Source organism: Labrus bergylta, chromosome 14, assembly GCF_963930695.1.
Source record: "Labrus bergylta chromosome 14, fLabBer1.1, whole genome shotgun sequence".
Classification (NCBI taxonomy): Eukaryota; Metazoa; Chordata; class Actinopteri; order Labriformes; family Labridae; genus Labrus; species Labrus bergylta.
In genome coordinates, this window is record NC_089208.1 from 10,917,732 (window position 1) to 10,939,297 (window position 21,566).

General features: G+C 38.5%; 1 protein-coding gene across 10 annotated transcripts in view; it reads left to right on the forward strand.

Annotated features, from left to right (window-relative positions):
* Positions 1 to 21,566, forward strand: part of msi2b (musashi RNA-binding protein 2b) — a 265,751-nt gene that overhangs the window by 236,557 nt on the left and 7,628 nt on the right. For 6 of the 10 annotated variants that reach the window (XM_065963094.1, XM_020630191.3, XM_065963095.1 and 3 more), the window contains exons 12-13: positions 13,727 to 13,906; positions 17,801 to 17,955. In XM_065963094.1, coding sequence (XP_065819166.1) covers positions 13,727 to 13,906; positions 17,801 to 17,955 — 335 coding nt within the window. The remainder of the gene's footprint in view (positions 1 to 13,726; positions 13,907 to 17,800; positions 17,956 to 21,566) is intronic. The other 4 variants (XM_065963096.1, XM_065963097.1, XM_020630195.3 and 1 more) reach the window with 1 other exon arrangement.

The window sequence follows — 21,566 nt, forward strand, 5'->3', positions numbered from 1 at the left end:
CAATTTGATTAATATCATTTGAATTAATATATAACCTCTACAAATTGTGCCTTAACCCATTCAGGCAAAAACAAAATCTTCAAAGCTCCTACATAAAACACTAACTTAGTTTTACATTCACACACTATGTAATGTAATGTCTTTGAGTTTTTTCTCCAAAAATAAAACATAAAAATGGGCTGAAAATACAAGTTTAAACAAGTAATACATTGTATGGTTACCCCATATAACTTACATTTAAATGTTTAACAAATGTAATGGGTATTTGTTCAGTAACTCTAATGTCCCATTTATTTTCTCATTCAAATGACAATTACCCGATGTTGCCAGATTAGCTCAAATATTGCAGTAATCACCGTTTTTGAAATTGTCAACACTCTGGTAGGACACTAATGACAATCGATCCAGAAAGTGAAGCTTTTATTATCAGTCCCTTTTACTATGACTTAAAAATTCCCCCACCAGTAAAAGAACAAATTCACAGCTCCCTTCCCCGAATACTGAAACAGAAAGTATGATTACAGAGAGAAGAAAAAAAGACTCCTTCACAAGTCCTGTCAGCCTAACAGCCATGTTTGATTATCTAAAGCAGGTTTATGTACTTTTGAGTTGGTTTCACTGTTAGTGTTTGAAGTCTCACTGAGAATCTTTGAAGACTTCAAAAGTCTGAAAAGTTTGCAAGAGTGCTTCAGAGTGAGTTTGTCTGTCAGGCAGAGAGTTTGGCATGCAGCAGCCACATTATTAGGACCATTCTGTGCTGAAATTCTCTTTCATAATCATCATCCAGCTTTTTTTGGTCCCTCTGCATGTCTCTGTGCTGATCCCTCACAAGGAGACCACATATATTTGTTAACTATATGTTATACTATGTTATAAATTGATGTATGAATTCAAGCGATGTCAGGTCAATGAAAACAGGCGATGATTCAATCCTTTAGTCTTGCAGGAGTAAAACAGCATAATACATAATATTCCTATAGTTCTAGTATTCTTAATTACATGGGATCAAGACCTTGTCACAGATGGGATGTTAATACAAATATTTTAACCTCTTGTGCAAAATGTATCCCTCTAATAAATAACAACACTATTCAAAAGGTCAATTATGTTTTCCATATAACTCTCAACTCCAATTTCCTCAGACCCCAAACTATCTGCCGCTGAAATAAGAAATAATGCTCTTTAACCAAAAATAAAATAATGCAGGTCTCGGTCCAGGCATTAAACCTAATGGACAAAACAAATGCACTTCACCTGCTAGTGTAAGCTACCAAAATAAAACACACATGTTTGTTTGCACCTGTAACCTGAAGCGTGAGCCAGGGAAAGATGGAGAGGTAGGCTAGGAATGGTGTGCGAATTTCAGGCTGAGTGCTGCAGCAGTCCAGACAATTATCTGGGCATTTACTCCTTACAGAGACGAAAGAGAGATTCTGCGCCCTCTTGGGATAATGTGTTAAAAAAAATTACATTAGTCCCTTTTATTAATAATAAGCTTGTAAATCACACAATGAAGCGTTAGCTTGAGGTCTTAGCTGACCACATCGAAAACTCTAATATTACAAATTCATGGTAATATGGGCTCATACTACACTTAGAGCTAAATGCTAATGTTGCTAACTATTTATGCGCTAACTTAACAATATTAGCGCAATAGCATGCAAAAGTGCTAAAAGTAACACAACTTTTACATTTGATACAGTATTTAAAATTGAAAATTAAGATTGAAATGTCTCTTTAGACTGTGTGACTTCATTTAGACTCAGGTTATAGACGTGCTTTTCCACACTCTTCTAACATAGTATGTGTTCACAAAGTTTAATCTGCTTGTATCTGCAGCTCAGCCTGTGGTGTCACCTCTACACTTGTGCTAAACTTTAAAATACTGCAATTCCTCACAGACTTCATGCATTACTGACCACAGTGAGAATCTGCAAGGCCAGAAAAACAACTTCAAACTGGTTCTGTGTGGTCATCACAGTAACCTTTGATTTCATGGTGCTCTGTGAATTCAACTAATTACAAAGTTTCAGAAATAATAAAAGTGTCGTTACAGGATAGAATGAATTTTTCACATATCAAACACACATTAAGTATAATTCATTAGTTTGACAACATCAGCATATAAAATGAAGAAGTATTAACTGTACCAGTGATGTGCTCTGTACAGTGTTTGAAATTGTAATTTCTTAAGCAGCATAATCTGCATTTTTAGGGTTAATCTGCCAAGTGCACATAGGAATGTTTTGAAACACATCACAGCCCCACGGGATAATAAAAACATGATGCAGGGTACTACACGACACTTATCATCTCCAACAGGTTAGGGCTTCTTCAAGGTATCCATCTCACTTAGATCATTATAAATTGAATAGTCTTATTCTTCAGAATGTAGCCTTACGTACTCACCAAACAGTAAAATGTCCATGGTGTACCCCCGCCTCTCGCCCAATGACAGCTGGGATCGGCTCCAGCCCCCCCGCGACCCCGAACGGGAAAAGCTGTAACGACAACGGATGGATAGAATATCTGCAGTCAAAATAATGAAACACAAATACCAGCCAGTACCTCTATGTTAGCCTGATAGATTGCTAAAGAAACCAACTTACAAAGCACTGAGACCATTAAAACATAATTACAGTTCACATCCTATTCATTCACATAGATGAATATCTGCCAGGAGATTGCCAGGAGATTTGTTCCAAAAAACAAGTCTTTAACATCGCATTGATTGACTTGTTCGCTTCATTTAGGCGTCCTGCTTTTTCCAACCTTACAACTGTAGATGAGTCAATGGCTGTCAATAAACACTCCCTTGACTAAACACACTGCTTCCAGAATTAAGAGAAAGTTGTCTTTCCTAATCAGACCAACTCTCAGAAGCTTGTTGGTGGAAATCTGCAGTGATTCTCCCTCTGATGTAGCTGTTTGGTGCAGTCACTATCAGATATAAAGGCAGTAAAAAAATGACTGTTCAATGTCTTTGCTGTGATACTTTAAGATGAACACACTCCTACATGAACACTCACAGCAACGCTAAAAGAGTCTGTAGTGTATATATAGTATTCAACATTTACACACACAACACATTATACAAACACACTCTCCCTGTTGTCCTCATTTGCACTTAATTCAAATCAACAGAGGGAACACTGGAAGCCAATCAGATGCTCTTTTCGTTCACATCAGGCTGTGTGATTTTGCATGTTCAAAACAAACAATTTGCTCAACAATTGCAATGAACGTCACTAAGAAGCAGGAATGTTGATTTGGGGTTAGCAGCAGCCAGGAAGCAAGAGACGTGATGGCAACCATTATGTACAGTTTAATTCTGACAGCTGCAAATGGAAGGGAAACAACCAAATGACTATGAACAGGAGGTGAGGGGGGGGGGGGGGGGGGGGGGGGGGGGGGGGGGGTTCGAGTGGCAAACAGTGACATTAGAGTGCTGAAACAGCCACGAGGCAATTCTAAAGAAAATATCACTCACTGAAATAGCAGGATCTGTCTGCAAATCAAGACTACTTTCACAATAAAATGTGAAATAAAATCAGGAATATAAATGTGATTTAAATGGTCTCGTAAAATATCGGTAACTGTATCCTGTTTTTATTGTTAACATTTATTATTAACTGTTCTGTACTCTAGAGCCAATGCATCTTCATGATATAACAAGTGCGGTCCTTCATTCTGTGGTTTGTGGCTTTGTAACGGTCTGAGAAATGATTTATGGAATACACAAAGAATACTACACAATAGTCCCTTCGCTCTGCACAGACACAGACATAACAGAGGACACATATTTTTTCAAAGGTTTGACCTTCTCACTGTGTGTAGTTTCTTTGGATTTTTCTGAATTTAGGTCCTATTTTATGATTTAATTTGCAACATGCTCAGCCCAAAATTAACCGAGGATTAGCAATCCTTGTGGGTTAAAGATCTGAAAAGCATTCTTCTTTGAGTGCAGATGCTGGCTTTTGTTGTGGACAAGATTAATGTGTGATGTAAGTGTAGATTCTTTGTGCTTTGACTCCACCTACAGTTCCTATAGAGCACCACATTTTATAGACTTTGACTGCAGGGGAGGTGGGATGTCACCTAAATTGCCACTCCAAATCAAAATAGTTTAATCCACCAGCAACAAAAAACAGCTGCATAAACATGCCTCAATTATCTCCCGAATAAAATAATATCTTAACACTCGAACCAATTTTTTGTTATTTAGATTTGTTTCTTTGACAGATCCCTTTTGGTACAGATTTTCTCTTTGTGCGCGCTGAAAGTCTTGTTTGTCCGCGACACTGAGAATGTGGTAGACATGTTCTCTCCCTGACAGGGGGCACTTTCACCTGACGAGCACAGCTCCACAGACAAAATGACAGCATGCTGACTCCCCTCTCTGACAGACCTCTGCTGATGACAAGGTGTATTTTGGACTTCTCACTGTGTCCTGCCAATTGCAGCCAACTATACCCTACTTGTAGTTGTATACCACAACAAAGAAAGTTACTGAAGATGTAGACATTCAAACTCTGCTATGTTGCTGTCATGCAGAAGACAAGGGCAGTGCAATATGGAGAAAGATATCAAGATAGTTTGGTCTATATTGAGCAATATCCATATTTGTCTCAACATATAATTTCAATAAGCTCTTAGTTTGAGGAGTATTAACATAATAAAGGTAGTCTAATAGATTATTAGTTAGTTTACAAACATATGATACATTTGTTTGTGTATTAAAAAGTATTTAAAAGTTGTATTGATTCTTAAAACTCAGGATTATTGCAACAGGTTTAAACATTGAATGAAGCAGTTTCTTGAAACATGATAGCATGATGTAATTCACATTCAAGCAGAAAATGCACATTAAAGCTCCCATTAGGAGATTTTTAGACAATTATGAAACAGACTGGAATTAATACTGATGCCTCTCTATGACCTACAAAAGCAAACAACAATATCAACAAGAAGACTGGTTATTTTTATAAAATCATTTTTAATGTCTCTTACCGCTGCCACCAGGTAGGTGACAGAAGATCAATCGCACCCTGCCGAAACAGCCTTAGTTTACAATTTCTGCTGTAGAGACTCACCGAGAGCGATGTTTAGCTGTTAAAAGAGAGCAGGAGGAACATTTTTTTTAATAAATCATAATACAATATTTTCACGTGAACAGGACAAAATCAAGAGATAAGACATTTAGCTTTGTCCACAGGGGGTGCCAAAATCCCCACAAAACCCTCAGAGTTTCTTGGCTGCTCCTTCAAAGAATCCCAGTTCCTTGCATTATTTTTTGTTGTGTGTGATTCAAGTCTTATCAATCTATATCAAGTTAACACATCCAGAGGTTATCACAATTACAATCATTAAAACTTGTATCATTAAATACCCTGTTGAGGTCATTATTTCACCCTTGTGGAAAACAAGCTCCTATATTACGACTTGAAAAGTCCCAGATATCAGTTTTAAAACAAAACACTCAGTGGTTCTTACTTCTAGGACAGTGAAGGCATCATGTTTTATTAAGTAAAAGTTTAATTGAAAGTGCAGTGAGTCCAGAAGCTCTTTGAAGAGCCATTCTGCAGTTTTCGATTTTAGGTGTTTTTGCTGCCCTGATCTCTACCAGGAGCATGGTCAACCACAAAAGAGCAAGAACAAGGGCAAGTCTTCTTGATACATGTTTGTGAGGGAGTTTGAGAGACTATGGCTCTAGGCGAGAAGCAGATCAGAGAGTTCTAACACATGTACTGTTTACCCTCAACTAGAGATAGAGGGGTGCTGGCTCATACTGGGATTTATAAACCGGTACCATGGACTTTAACCTGATTTCAACTACTGTAGGGGGCCACTGGAGGATGCAAAGGGCAGTCATGTATTATCTAATTAAGGGGCTGAACATCTGCATAGATAAGCAGGATTGGGGGAAATTTGCTAATTTAGAGATGACTAATCCTTGCACCAACACCTGGGCTGTTTTTTTTTATCCACCTCTGCTGCTGATATGAAGGATGAACCTGCATAAATGAGCCGCAGTTGCCTCTTTTAACTGATATAAACAGGTAGTTAAAACACAAAATGAATGCTAATGTTAGTGTTAGGTTTATGTTGACAATCAATTACGTATACATGCATACATAAAAAATAATAAAGACTTTAATTGAATGTCCTGCTTTTGACAGATTGAAAATGCCAATAGTTTATTCCTTCTGTAAAAGAATGCAAGTTATTGTTCAGTTTTCCTCATTTTAAACTTGACTTCTGTGAAATCTCCTGTGCTATATCATTGTCAAATGAAAAAGGGAAAATGCAGCTGATGCATATGGTTCTGACAGTCCAGGGAACTTCACAGGTCCCAGTCTACTCTGCATGAGTGTTTTCCTGAGTCCCTCTGAGCTTTCTGGAAAGCTCAAATGTCAGTCTCAGATCTTAGCTCTACCTGCAGAGTACACAGAGACCCATTCAGCTGGTTTGAGAGGTCTGGCTACTTGTTATGTACAGTATGTCAGAGTAGACTCAGGTGTTCAGGCTGAAATAGAGTTGGCTTTGGTCAGTGTTGTGCAGAAATTGGACTGATGTGATTTGCAGTTGTGTCTCTGCCAGTTTTATTGGGAATCTTGAAGGTCTTCATTTTTTTAAGAACACTTTTCTTTACTCAGTTAGATGTTAATCTGAAATGTTCTCTTTTACTGATCTTACTTCTTCTCCTACTTGTTTTTATTAAAAAGAGAAACTTGTGTGACAGATATATCTGAATTAAAATCATTATCAGTGTGCTCCCAACAAGCTCTCGTATCTTGAGCTACATCTGGGATCCAGGATTGGCTGCGTGCACTGGTCTCAATCAATCTGGCTCTTCGTGAGCTCAGGTCCATTTGTCCCAGATGCTAATCAGCAGAGCTCAGCTCTCAGGCCAGAGGCGCTTTACATGCATTCAGTGCAAAATAACAAGAGCAGACATGCCAGGCCCATCCTGCTTGGGTTTTTGTTTAAGGCCCAGGGAAAGATGTGACACATCAGGGAGGGCAAAGAGTCCCTTTGCGCCTCCACCACGTAGCCGCAGCTCTCACAGCTGTGGGTAGCAGATGCTCATAGGTTATAGGCACAGGCCTTCAGGGACATCACCACTCTGCCCTCCAGGGGCTGTACACGTAACAGACTCTCTGAAGAAAACTTGCTGAAAGCTTAACAGGAGTAAAGAATTATGTCTGAATCACAATATGTGTTGCATAGTTTCTAGTCACTACAGAAAATTCTGTTCCAATTTCATTGTATGTTTATTTGAAGACTTGTTTTTTAATAAATACAGATTTCAAAGGAAATTGCATAGCTACCTTTTATTCATGATGACATTTCTTTATTTACAGTAGTAAACATGTTCAAATTGAAAATTATATGATGTAAGAGGATTTGGCAGTCTTTTTACTTCCAGTTTGAGTGAACTTTTAGATGTAGCCAGAAGCACTCACAGATTTTTAGTCATAGTGAGTCTTAGATTTCTTAAGAGCGTATAAGCATGACCAGACATCTATGAAAAAACGTGTTCAGCCAAAAGGCCAGGGCTGTCAGCTCTGAGCCTGCTCATGATACGATAATCTCTGCCGACTGTAGATAACCGAGTGCCCTTTCCAAGCCCAAACCAGACCAGATCCCAGACAGGTTAAAATATGCATTAAAGCCAAATGAGTGGGCACTGATTTACTACACTGTTGCTCATTTAGTGTTCACATTTCCTCATCATTTCTGTTGAGTTTGCCCATTACCGGAAAGAGCAGCAAGAAAAGGGAAAAGGAAGCATAAAAATGAAAACTAGAGGCCTCAGTATGGGTGAGTAAACGCAAAAAGAAATCATCTGTTAAAATTAATTAGCCAAGCTCCTCTGAACACAAAATGACAAGACATTAAATATGTATTATTTATGAAATGTCTGTGCTCTGAGAAAAGGGTGTCTAGTGCTGTTAATTACTCAGCCATTCATTCAGAAAAGATTATTTCAAATGGAAAGTGAAAGCAAGGCTAGACAGCAAAAGAGCTGTTAGTTTCTTTCACGCTATTTTTAAATGACATTGGCGAAAATGGAAAACCTAATTATGGTAGCTCTAAAATTCAAAGCTAATTTGAGAAGCAACATGTCAGGTTTATTGACGTTCTCTGTTGAGTGATGTGGTTTGGTGGCCACCAAGGAATCCCAGTGGTGCCGCAAGGGACAGTGAGGAGTGACTGCATTAAACAAAGCTACTAACACCGCTATTTGCAGTGCGGTAACTGCCCAACGCTTAGTATATATAAGGGTATCAAAAAGATTGCAAATAGAAGGTTAGTTGTGATTAGGTGGCTGTCTCTGTATTTAGAGAGCACATAATCAATCTGAGGGTAATTGCAAGTTCCAGAAAAGTTTTTAATTGTGCTGCAGAGGCTACTTTTTTGCTAACAGTTGGGCCATGGAGAGTGCTTTAGAACTAGCGTATTTGTTTTAGCTCATATGTTGTGTTTCTGTGAGCATTAAATTAAGTATAATCACAAACTTTCTGCATAACACTGGCAAACTTATGAAAATATTTTTCACATCCTGTAGTCACAACAGGCTTGGGAGCGTGACGTTATCTTTTATCATCAGCGTGATTACTTTTATCCCAACTTGTGGAGAAAAAAAAAAAAAAGGCAGCAGTGCTTTCAAGGTTTGTGATTCCTCCTTAAAGGCAGTCACCTGGCTAAGTGGGAAAGAGAGGAGGGCATTTATCCACTTAAAGAGCACCACCCCGATGATGTCAGTAACAGATGACTGCGAGACACTCCCCTCTCCATCGCCCCACAGCCAGCTCTGGTCACTGAGGGCAGAGAGGGATAGAGGGTGGGGGTATGGAAGATAATTACCAGTATAAATGAAGCCCCGCTAACGATTCGCACTGCTGGGTCCCCTGATCTAGTCTCCAAGGCAACCTCAGCACGCTCATTTGTTTTGTAGATGAGTAATTACATCCAATTAGTGGCCAGTGGAAAAAAAGGAGTCCAAGAAAGGCCCATTGTTCTGGATAGATTGTGTGAATATTAATAGTGGGGAGGTCTGAGGCGCAGTGATATGATCGTGATACTGATGCAGCTGTGGGCACACTCTGCCCAGTCTCATCCTGCATAACAGATCAGATAGCCACTGATGAAAATATATGGCTTTGAGAGTGTGTTTGGGCCTGAGTGTCTGAGGCAGTGTCCAGCTGCCTCTATCCAGGAAACACGGCCAGGACAGTGATACACGCCGGGCAATGTCAGAAAACTTTGTATCATCTGAAAATGCCATTACCTGACTTAATGTTAGATACTCCAACCCAATCTAAGAAAATCTGTAAACCTTATTGCAGTGGTGGAAATATGTACTGTACACTGTAGGCAGTACATTTTACTTCTGGGTTTTCATCACTCACGAACACACAGAGTGCTGCAGGATAGGTGTTAGTTGATAGATTTAGAGGGTAAATAACTTTAGCTTGTTGGTCTTTGTTGTCAGGGATTGGTATTACACTTTAACAACTATCTTCATGGGCTGACACTATGTGGATCTGGCCCCACACAGGACCATACATTAGCCACTACTGAAAAATGTTTGTTTTTTAAAATATGTCAAGACTGGATGTCTGAACATTTGGTTTTCTATCTTGTTTGAGATGTATACCAGACAGATTCCCCACATTCCCATTGTCAAAATACTGCTTACAAACTGGTTTTAGCTTGTTTTTGAATGAATTAAGTATCATGGCTAAAATTGTAGTTTTAGGTATAGACTATATTCACAAGGCGGCCATTTTCCTGCAGTGTCATGCTCAGGGTGGGAAGCTCAATTGATATCATGTTTTACTGCTTTTTTTCCAGGTTACAAGTCATAAACCTTGAGTAACAGACACATTTTGATCTTTTCACAACTTCCTGATTGATGAGCAATTACAAAGACAATGGATAGTAAAAAAGCAGAGAGACATCTGGCCTCATTCAAGTAAAAAAAAAAAACACATTATACATTGATAAGCCATTTGCTTCTATAGAGGGATAAATATAACCTGGGGAGCTCTGATCTTTGTAATAATTGCGGAGAACATCTCAGTTTTATAATCTCCTGCTAATCAACCATGTCTGTCAACTGAAAAGTTAAAATTCCAGGGCAAATTAGCGACCATATTTCATCACACACAGATGCATTTTCCAGTACAAATGTGCCACATCAAACATTGATGTTAGGGGGTCATTTCCAAATTATCAGAGGTCCCAAGGTAATACTAATCCTGTGCAAATAGACTTTTTCAGATCACACTAACATTAGAATTTAGCCACTTCCTTGGTTGACATACTCAACACGTATTTAGTCTCACAACTTATCTTTAACTTTGCAGCTCTCTCTTCAAACTCCGCTGTTATTTTAAATTACTGTATCATTGGTGAAGAAAATAGTAAAACAATAACATTAGATTCTATTTAACGTTTATACAAGTCAATTGATTGTTTTATGATGGAATCCATCCATCAGTGTTTCTTTCAATTCAATTCAAATAACTTTATCCGTTCGTAACTTCATTCTTAATTTCTTGCTTTCAGTTCATATTGGAATCACACACTAATGGTGTCTTTCTGTCTTCTTCCTATCTTTTTAAAAAAAATTGATAAGCACACTCTTGTCTAGGAAGAGTACAATTGATTGTAATTGTTTATTGATAAAAAACAATCAGATGTTTCAGTGTGAGCATGAAAGTCAAGGGTCCTGTCTAGCATAGAGGCTGTTAAAGTAATCCCATTCGAAGTTTTCCTGTATTGGAAATAACTTTCATTTCAAATTTTTTGATTTGAAAGCTAGCCCATATCAATAATCAGAAAATACTTAATAATTAATAAATAAATGCATTAATCTAAGTCCTTCAAAGATGCTACAAATTCACTTTTATCAAACGTTGAATTTTTGCTGTAACATGATCAATGGTTAATTGTATTGTATTTTATTAAAGTAACGTTACATGTCACTCATAAAGCATGACAAAGTATTATAATGTTGAAAGAATAGCCTGGTTCAGTCTTTACACTGTTCTAATCTGGTGACATATTTAAATAGCTTCTTCTGAATTCCCAATAACAGGGTTTGTCAAATGTTTTCTCCCCATTATAATTATTCCATTGATCGGGTTTTCCTCATTAGCAAGGCCAATCAATTTGGTGTGACATTTGTCTAAGTGAAGAAAATAGAAAGATTGGTTCTTGAGCTTTGTTCAATGTGTCAGGCTTTATGTGACGTACGTAGGAAGCCTGCCGTATTTGGAGCCTATAATTTGATGAGTGGGCAGACAGCCCACAAGTGGTGAGATCAGAGTGCTAAAAAGCACTGGTGGAGAGAAACATGGCTGTGCTTACATTTCATTTGGCAGAAGTGGACTGTCTCCCTCTGAATGGGTAGAGGTGAAGTGGCTTTGAATGGCTGTTCGCCCCAGGACCCAAATAAAAAACAAACACACAGCAGGGGAAACCTAGCATGGCAAAGCCAGTGTCACCAATCTGACTCCCTCCTGAGTAGATTAACTCTGTTATCAAAGAGGTGTGAGAGGAACCCGTTTCTTTTAATTGCACCCTTTATACAAGCAGCTTGTCTCAGATTAAGAGGACAAGCAATAAATGTCAGCCCGATTTATTGCTGAAAGACATTTTCTAAACTGTTGATAATCCGCCATCTGTGTCAAAGAGAGAATCATTGGAAGAGGCCAATCCGAGACGTGCTCTGAGTATTTAGAGCACTTGTGAACGCCTGTCATCAATAAACACCAACATCTCTGTATCTTACTCACATAAAAACCTTATCATCAGTTGCTTTTGGTCAACAACAAAAAAAGAGGCTTTAAATTAATTATTGATTGGTGCACTTTCTGTTTCTTTTGATTTGAATGACAAAAGCTTCCTGCAGGTATGTCAACAAGAAATGGTCTGTTTGAAATGAGAAGTGTATTGAGCTGTGTTTTAATGATTCTTCGGTTTTATCTTGCTCATTAATTATTATTAGTAAACACAAAAGGCAGGTTAATTGTGTAGAAGCCAAGATAGCAAATCTGTTCCCTAATTGTATATTTTTTATTTGTTGCAATGGTTAGGACATACATAGCTTAAAAAGTTCTTGATTTATTTAACTCTAGCCAAGGCATTATATTAACTTAGGATGTTTTCATTGACCATATACTGACTATATTGTCTTCTGATGGAGGGCTCAGAGTGGGAAGCTCCAATTCTCTTTATATGTGTTTCATGTTTTGAGTTGCATTAATGTAGGAAATCAATGTCCTTTCATTGCTTCAACATTTATCAATAACTGTAGAAGAGGTTGAGTTCTACGCCACCTTTAATAGTTATAGGCCTTTACAATATTAGCAGCATGGATAGATGTAACTTTGTAAAATCAATTTCTTACAGATGGACCAGCATGTCCTTAGTTCATTGGCTTGATGCTAACACACGAGGCTAACAGATTTAGCATCATGGTTGCGGTACTTGAGAAACAATCTATTTTACGTAACAGATTAATGTATGTGTATTAAATGTGGGTAAAATCAATCGGATCTTTTGTTAAGAGATGATAAGTTGGAGTCTAAGCATCTCAACGGTTTATAACGCTACTATTGTTGTCACCTGAAACTTGTGCTGTCTTCTTCTTTTGTTGTTTAATGGTAGTTAGCAAACACTTTTCAGAAGGAACTACTGCCACGTCTGGTGGCAGCTCCGCATCCCATCCAGGTGTCAGTAGAAATAATGGGAATAATATTTTAAGTTGGGATAAAAGTTTTACAGAACCTTTGATTGTTCATAAATTAACGACGATTCAAATATTCTTAAATCATGATCCATCCCTACCCATTAACTACATCATGCTAGAGTTAATGTTGGCATTTAACCACTTCCTCAAATTCATTACCATTAACTGTGAATGCAAGCCTCTCTTATTTTATTGCGTTTAGTAGGTCATGTTCACATTCAGCCATTTCATAGCTAACATTAACATTAGCTAACACAGTAATCTAGGTGTGGCTAAGTGTATTTCATATCGTATAGTTCATCGCTGTTAAAATATAAACAGTAAACATTAACCCATTTCCGAACTCATGATTAAAGTAGCTAAAAAATGGCAAAATACACATATTAACCGTTGTTCAGTATTGGTTAATTGGTAATTCAATAAATCATTTACCATGAAATACAATGAAATATGGCAAGATGCCCTCAATAATTTTGTTATTCATTGTTATTTCAGTTTACGGTGATTCAAAAAATGTTACTAAAAGATAATGATTAACTGATTACCTGACATTATACAACTTACAACCCAGAGAAACATCAAAACAATGTTATAAGAGCTACTGAGCTTCCCACCTTAAGCCATTTGTCAGGAAAATAAGGATGCTATGTAAATGAAATGAAATTCAGGGACAGAAAGTCTACATCCATAAGTGTAATGCTGGTATCAGAACACAAGAGTTTTACACAAGGACCACATGTGAGGGGGGCCTTGCCAACATGGCACTAGCTGCTGGGGAGGGAGGGCAGAGAGGGCCAATTCAAGCAGACAAAATGCACGAATGTAACTTTTAATCAGTGAAACACACCAACCAAGCTTTGCTGCACAATCTGGACTTTGATTTTGAAAATGACAAAGTTGATTACCCCAATGATGGAGTCCCCTCCCCTCCCCCTCCCCACCCTATACTGTATCTCCCAGGCCTCCCCGATTACGGGTTTTACTCTGCGCCCAGTGACCAGAGGGGGGGGCCCTGCTCCTTTGCTGACTATGGCTCCCTGGGGCCCCAAGCGGCTCAGATGCTGCACAGTGAGCATGCCACCTCCGCCTGCAACTCCCCCCTCCAGCACCTACACAGCCCGGATCAATTTAAGAACCCAGGTTTGTATATGCGCATCTATCTTATCCAAGTTTTGGAGTTTTTCAGTTTGATTCATGACATTATCCCATGTAGATGATCTAATCTTTTTTTTTATATTCTGATTATTTTCATATTTGCTCTTCTTTTGTCAAAGAAAGAAAAAAAATCCCCCTTCAAGAAACCTTTAAAAAAAAGTCTTGCTGACAAAATAGCATTGCATGTCCTTCTCCTTTTGTCAATTTTCTAATGTAGATTTTTCTGTTTCTTTGTGAAGTTATGTTCCAGCCCTTGCCTGCACATAAAGGGCCAACTCATACAGAATGTAAACCTTCATTTGCATGTGAACATAATAACTATGATATCAGTGAGTGTGCTGGCCTCTTGCACAGCTGAAGTTGATGTGAATTTTTCAGCTGCAAAGGAACGAGTTAAGTGAGGGAGTGAGAGTGATTTTTGTTTGTCAAGCCCTTTAAGTATTTTAAGTGATAGAATGATTGTCCGATTTTTTTTACTTTTTGAAAGTCTAACTGGGATCAGAAGAAATTATGGATACTTTTGTAGACACTTAGAGGACAACATTTTTGCATAATAAAGCCATTACTCTCCAGCAAAATAACATTTTCATCTTTTTCTTATCTTACTTATGTAATCATAGCTTTCAAACGCCAGGGAAGAGACTCCACTGTCAAGTTAAATCTACTGCACATTGACATTTCAATACCTGCATGCAGTGAATAAAAGACATTAGAAAAGTCGACTTTATTTGGGAGCAGGCAGAATAAATTGCTCTTAACTGAATTAGCATTTATGGGATTATTTCTTTTTTATTTTGATAATGAGATATTTCAAATCATGTTTGCACAGACATGACATACCACCAAAGTTCTTCATTTTGTTGTATATAAAGGAGGTCTATTTTAGTGGTGTGCCTCGGTGCATTGTGGGAGACGAGCCAGTGTCAGTGCTGACCTACACACAGCAGTTGGGTTCTCTTTCTCTGGAGACTCACAGGCCCCCTGCTGGGTTTGAAATGTGTTATAGCTTTCAATCTTGTACCTTCACTCTTGTGTCCCCACCTCCACTTCACAATAACAGCAGCCAGACATATTGCAAGCAAAAGGGGCTGTCCTCTCGCCCTTTTGGCCCAACAAAGTAATTGTGTAAGTGTTAGGCCAACTCTCCCCTTGATGGTTTAAAGTGTTGGCCAGCTGCCTCGGGCAGATGTTGGCATTTCCTACAGACTGACTTTAGCACAGTGCATAGCAGAAAACATGGACAGGTTGCATAGGAACAGCTGTGCAGTTGTGAAGAGTTTCTTGTGCTTTTACTTTCTTTCTCACAACACTTATAGAAGTAAGGTAGCACCACATGCATGGTTCAACATACTCTTGACTTCCCATAGATCTGTGAAGCTGTGTAAAGTGTTTTAATTCTTACACATTTGCATAGTACAGTGGAGTTAACTTCTTCTTTATATAACTGCGAATACACTCACCAATTCCCCTATTGACTTTAAGGCCTGGTTATAGCAGGTTCATATTTGAAACATTATAGTGGACAGATGATTAGAAAGGGGTTTCAGTAAGTCAAAACCGTCCTGTGTTTTAGCAGAATTTTTTTCTTAGTTGGGTAAGGAGCAGTTTTATTCTCACCTGACAGGAGTAGTAATCCTGAGTGAGTCAGCAGAGGTTGATTACATCATAACACAATTTATGTGCTTGTTGTCTGTGAAATAGACTTTATATTTGTAGCCAACCTCGACCCTAATGATGTGAAAATCTCATTAGAGTTCTCAGGAACACAATTCTGCTGTTTATTTGAAGGTTTTCTTTAAGTAGATAAGAACAATGAATGATTTTGAAAGTAGGAATAATTGTTTTTTGTGTACATTAGGTGTCTTATGATGATGATTACGAGCATAGATTACCCATGAGTCATTTATCATGTCATAACTGCTCCTTACAAAGTGATGCAGATGGCTCACAGATTCCCAGCCTAAGAGGGGGATTAGGATTATTTCCATCTTCAATTTGATGGCAAATCTCATTGATAAATGCTTTTCTTTTATACTGTCTGTACTGTGGTACTTTACTGGAGTGAGTTAAAATGAAGTAAATACAAGCCAAAGACATTGACAAAAAAAAAGAGCAGCACATAGTGTTCTGTACAGAGTCATGATGTAGACCATCATTACTTCAGGTCTTCCCATTTTCAAGCATCAAGCATTTTTTCTCTCCAGACTTGTTTGTCCTTTGAGAACCAGAAACTGAAGCGTGAGAAACGCTCAGCACTATCAGTCCTTATTAACCAAAATCAAAATGAATAGTGACAGACACTAGTCTGTGTCACAGTTGGCTCTTCTTCTGAAAAAACAATCTGACCCACATTGCACTCGGGCTTGTTTTGCTCCAAAAGCTAAATACTGAACCAGAGCAGCCCCGAACATTTAAATGAAAAACTAAGCTTCACAGGGAGATGTGGGGTGAGACACTCTCTAATAAAAAAAAATCACCAGTCATAGGAAATGAGGATTGCCATTTCAACTGAAAAAAAAAAAATCCTTAATTATATAATAAGGCAGCCTAGTGGGGCTGTGCAGGCGAGATAAGAGCAGAAGCTGCACACTGTTTAACGTCCTCACAGTTAAACAGAGGGTCAACTCTACTAGATGTGTGTTTAGTGAGATGGCTTCATTTTTCTAGAGTGTTATACATGAGTATAGAGCTTGTTTAAGGTGCGTCTCTTAATCCTGACCTGTCTAATAAAGCTCTGGTAGTGTTTTGTATAACATGGTGACATTGATACAGTTTGTACACTGCGTTTATCTGCTTCAAAACATTGGAAATATCCCAGTTATATTCACTATTCTGACACTACAAGGGCCTCCTTGTCCACAAACAATACAGAGCGTTTTCTGTGCTCTGAGTATTTTTCTTTTTAATGCAGTCTTTTTCCCAGTCTTGTCTTTGAATAAGGGTTAGACAGAGGGTTATGTGAAGCTGACAGCAGAGGAGATTGCTGTTAAGAGATCACAGCGTTTTTCTTTCTCCCTGCCTGTTTTTTTCCCCTTGCTTCGCCAGTGTTGTTGGCCTTTAGTAGGCATCTGGATTTTCAAAAGACATTTTATTAGTCTGAGTTGCTCTTACTCACAGGGTAAAGGTGGTAAGTCATGTACAGTATTTCTTTTTTATCCCCCCTTGAGTTCGGACCTGCAGAAGAAGCCGGGTCAAGCTTTTATATTTCCCCCTCATGCCTCTTTTCTCTTGTCTCACATGCCGCCTTTTGTTTTATGCCTGGAGTTACATCAGCAGCCTGGAAAGCTGAGACACACAGCTGAAAGTGTGGAGAATATTTTTAGAGGGTCCTTGCCAGCGTCTATGAATCACTTGGTTATTAAGAAAAGCTTAAAAGTCTGGGTACAATATGATCAAATGAAGTCAAAATACTCCTGTGTTACTCTTGTTGTTTAACAATGTTGTTTTCCAAGTTCTCCTTCACATTATGCATGTTCAACATTTACACTGCAACCTTACTAGTTTAATAGCATGGTGGAAGTCGTTTCTAGCAGTGTGCTTGTTTTGCGTTTGTGCATGAATCTACAAAGTGAATGTCACTCCTATGCATAAGACACAGCATGTAGATTATATTCAGAATATCATACTGGATTCAACACTAATTTTGGCTTTTAAAAACCATGTTCAATCTTTATCATGCACCATCCTGTTCGATGATATCACATGAAATTGAATTTATAGTTGTTAAAGCAGAAAGTATCTGTCCATTGAGACAACCATGTGAATCCAGTCATGTGTTCTTTTATTTAAATTTGCCCCATAGCAAGTAAGAATTGAACGTGAGTGTTCTTTTTTTTTTTCTTTATAAACAGCTCTGCTCTCTTCTGTGTTTGTATGCAGGCACTAACCCTTCAAGGCCCGGAGGTTTCCCTGGTGCTAACAGTCCAGGGCCTGTGGCTGACCTGTACGGACCCAGCAGCCAGGACTCTGCCGTGGGAAACTACATCAGTGCTGCTAGCCCTCAGCCCGGCTCTGGGTTCGGACCCAGCATCACAGTGAGTACTCAGATGCCGACTTTCTTTTATTTGTTGAGCTCAGCTGCCTTTTTTTTTTTTTTCTGTCAGCATAACATCACTAAAATCAGAAACTAAGCCAATCAGGCTGTTTGTGGTTGTGACTTCATGTAAAACAGTTTAATATTTGCATTTTTGTAGCTTAAATAAGCACTTAGCAAATATGCTAAATCCAAAAAAAGCTCAAGCAACCATTCATTACTGACCATTAGCTTGCATTATGTCTCTACTGCTATTGAGTGCAGAGGTCCCATAAGCATGTTGTACATCAGAGTAAACCCTGTCCGAGCCCTCAAAGTTATCTGTGTTAAACACAAACGTGTATTCCCCTCAGCTGTTGCACAAATCACCTCACTTCAGACTCTGTGTCACCTTCCCAGAACAAATTCTCTTTATTTTTAGAAGCCCATCTGTCCCAGAGCTTGAGCTTGCTCTGTCACCAGGACAAAAGCTCCCAAGCAGCTTTTGTCTCTCCCAGTGTCCTTGTCCAGGTGTAGTGGCTCAGCCAGGTGCTGTTGCAGGGTGCAGTGTCCACTTATAGGTGTAACAGTAGACCATGTTTACTGCCTTTAGAAGTGTGTCCTGGCCTGTGTGTGGCTTTAGATGATGTGCCACTACAAAATGTTTGGCAGGCCTCAACCCAGGTGTTACTGCCAATGCAGCCATAGTCTGAGAGGACAGTGGTGCTTTATTATTATTGAGGGATATTACCTACAAGATAGATTATATTTTTATTATGACTGCAATATTTTGAAAGCTCATTTTAAACCCTTTAAAGAAACTTACTAGGGACTTCAACTCAGCTGACTTAATAAGAGATCATACACAGTAAATCAATGTTTAATAAAGAGTTTATGTCACAGTGTAAGGTAGTTTTATATACAGAAAATAACTAACCTCTTTTTACAGATATTCTGTCTTATGTTTATCTTTTTTTCATGAATAAATGGACAAGGATCTCCAAAAGATGCCTCAATCAGCTTTTTGTTTACTGATCTTGTGTTTTTATTTGTCCACCTCGGACCTCTCTGAATAATTAATCTTAAATTATAGAATCTGAATATTGTGTTCCCTAGTGAGGTGAACGAGGGCTGAGCTCTCAGTCTCCCTGCCTCTCCTGTTCGCCATGCATGTTTGCGCTTTTTTTACTGAGTGACGCAGTACAGGTTATGAAAATAACACCTGCTTTCTCAAAGAAGCTAATTAATGCAAGGCTTAACTGACGTAGAATAACAACAAGCCCATTAGTACCGCAGGCGAGCGCTGCAAGACTACAGGGTGACGACACCCTTCCAAACATTATAGACCGCATCATTAAATTAAAATTTCTGCAAAACTTACCAGAAAGTAAAAGGAACGTTAATGCTGGATGTTTGTGATGTTCTGCCTATTCATGTATTTACTTATAGATGAAATGAAGGAAGCTTTTTGGTATTTTACAATTCTAAATTTGAGGAGAAATGTTACTTTTTTTTTTTTTTGTGCATCTCTTGTGAAAATCCCAAAGGAACATTTGTGCATCGCATTGAAACATTAGGACTAATGGTGCAAGGCTTAAAAAGGGTGTGCGACTTAATGTTGTGTATAGGGGGTGATGTCACTCGGGGCACATGTGCAAATTGTTCATGAGAGACTTAAACAGTATTTATTCATTCCAATAAGTGTTTGTAATTGATTTATGATACCCAAAGTAAAAACCGAGCTTAACAGGAAAAACACATTTTATTGGCTTTTTGCCTCCCTAAGCAAAGCCTCTTTTATTAATTGTTTTAGGTCCACTGGCTATCTGCCATAATCTGTTGGTTTCAGTGGAGGAAGCAAAATATTTGTCATGAAAGACCGGGCTGGCTCATTTTCAAAGTAGATATACCAGCAGATAGTTTACAGATGGAAATGAGGCGATTTGTTTCCATTATTTTGCATTTGTTTCAACAGTTTGTGGCCACACTTGTACACACTTGAAAAATGTAAAACCTACACTTGTGTTAACCACAAAAGCTACAAAGTCTGAATAAAACTGAAGGGCTTTTTTTTGTTATTTTTATTGCTAAACAGGGTCACAGGCTTTGTTTTTTTTTTTTTTAAAAAGCCCTTGACACCGTTTTCACTGTTTTTACTAAACACATCAAATGCAGGGGAGCTTTTGTGGTCCCTCCACCGATTGCGAAATTGTGCTTGTGATACCTGGCACTAAATCAGCACCTCTGAATCACCGGTTGAATAAAACAGAGGGCAATAAAGCAGAGAGGTGATGTGACTTTCTGCTCTCAGCCAGATGATCTCTCTATTCAGAACATTTAAATCCGGGCATGATTCAGAACTCAAATGTGCTTCATAATTCATTTTCTTTTTCCTGAGGTTGCTTCTGAACTGATAACGCATCGGATCATCATATGTCACAACCTCATGGATGACTTCAGAGTCGCTGATTTGTAGCTCGGTCTCACGCTCCAGTGATTTTATTAATCCCTTTAGCCAATATCAAAACAGCCTCTGTGAAGAAGAACTAATGAACTTAACTGTGTTTTTTTTTATGCGCGACAATTAGAGTGCAATTAGCTGATTGGAGTGATAAAGAAAGATAATCGCTGTGGAAAGTGCTTCTCTTTTCTCTGCTGTGTTTGAATCCAAGGATTTCTTCAGACCTGTCAGCAGCAGTACTATTCACAGCATCCTGATTACTGAGCTGCTAAAGAACAGCATTCAATACTCCAACACACACTGATCTCACTAATACAGGTTTATTATCCTGTTTTCTGCATGATTTCAGATTCAATCAGTCTCGTATGTTGGCATGAATTGAGGATTGTGTGTTTATTTCAGCCCTTTTCAGGCCCAAATCGTCAAATGCAGCAGCTTGGTCATAGGCAGAACGCTTCACTTTACTCTGTAGTAGAGCCCGACCGATCAATCAGCCAGCCCATAATAGTACATGATTATTGATATCGGCTACTTTTATACATCGCCGATATAACTAAGGCTATTCAATTTAAATTTCTTATTTATTTTTATATAGTCATTATTTATAATTCAGTGCACTGTTTTCACAAGTGTTTGATAGCAGCAGTTGAGGGATCACTGTTGTAGATAGATCTAAGGAAGATATTGACCAATATATATCGGTATCATTATTGTTATTCTCCCTTGTGTTAGCATCACACCATAGTGACAGCATACGTATTTTTGGACATACTTAAATGTAACACCGCTATCTTTTTCCAAAGTGAAAGAGCCGTAATGAGGGGTAACGAGCTGCAGTATGTTACGTCAGATCCAGCGAGGCGGAACAGAGCTGTGTGTTTGTTTAACGCTATTCTCAGGCTTTTGCAGCGTCTTAACGCCCTGTGATTGAGCACACTGTGACACAAATATTACACATATGTGGGTGCACTCAGGGGCGTTTTGAAGACACAACTTGGTTACAGCGCTCGTGCAGAATCGAGTCTTTAAGTGGCTAAAAATGTTGAAAACTGCTGAATGTCCAAAAGCCATTAGTGTGAAATGTGTTTCTGCCTGCTTTATTTTGAAATCAAACTGGCTGATTATTATCAATTACTTTGCAGATTCCTTTTGAAAGTCTAACTTAAAGTTGC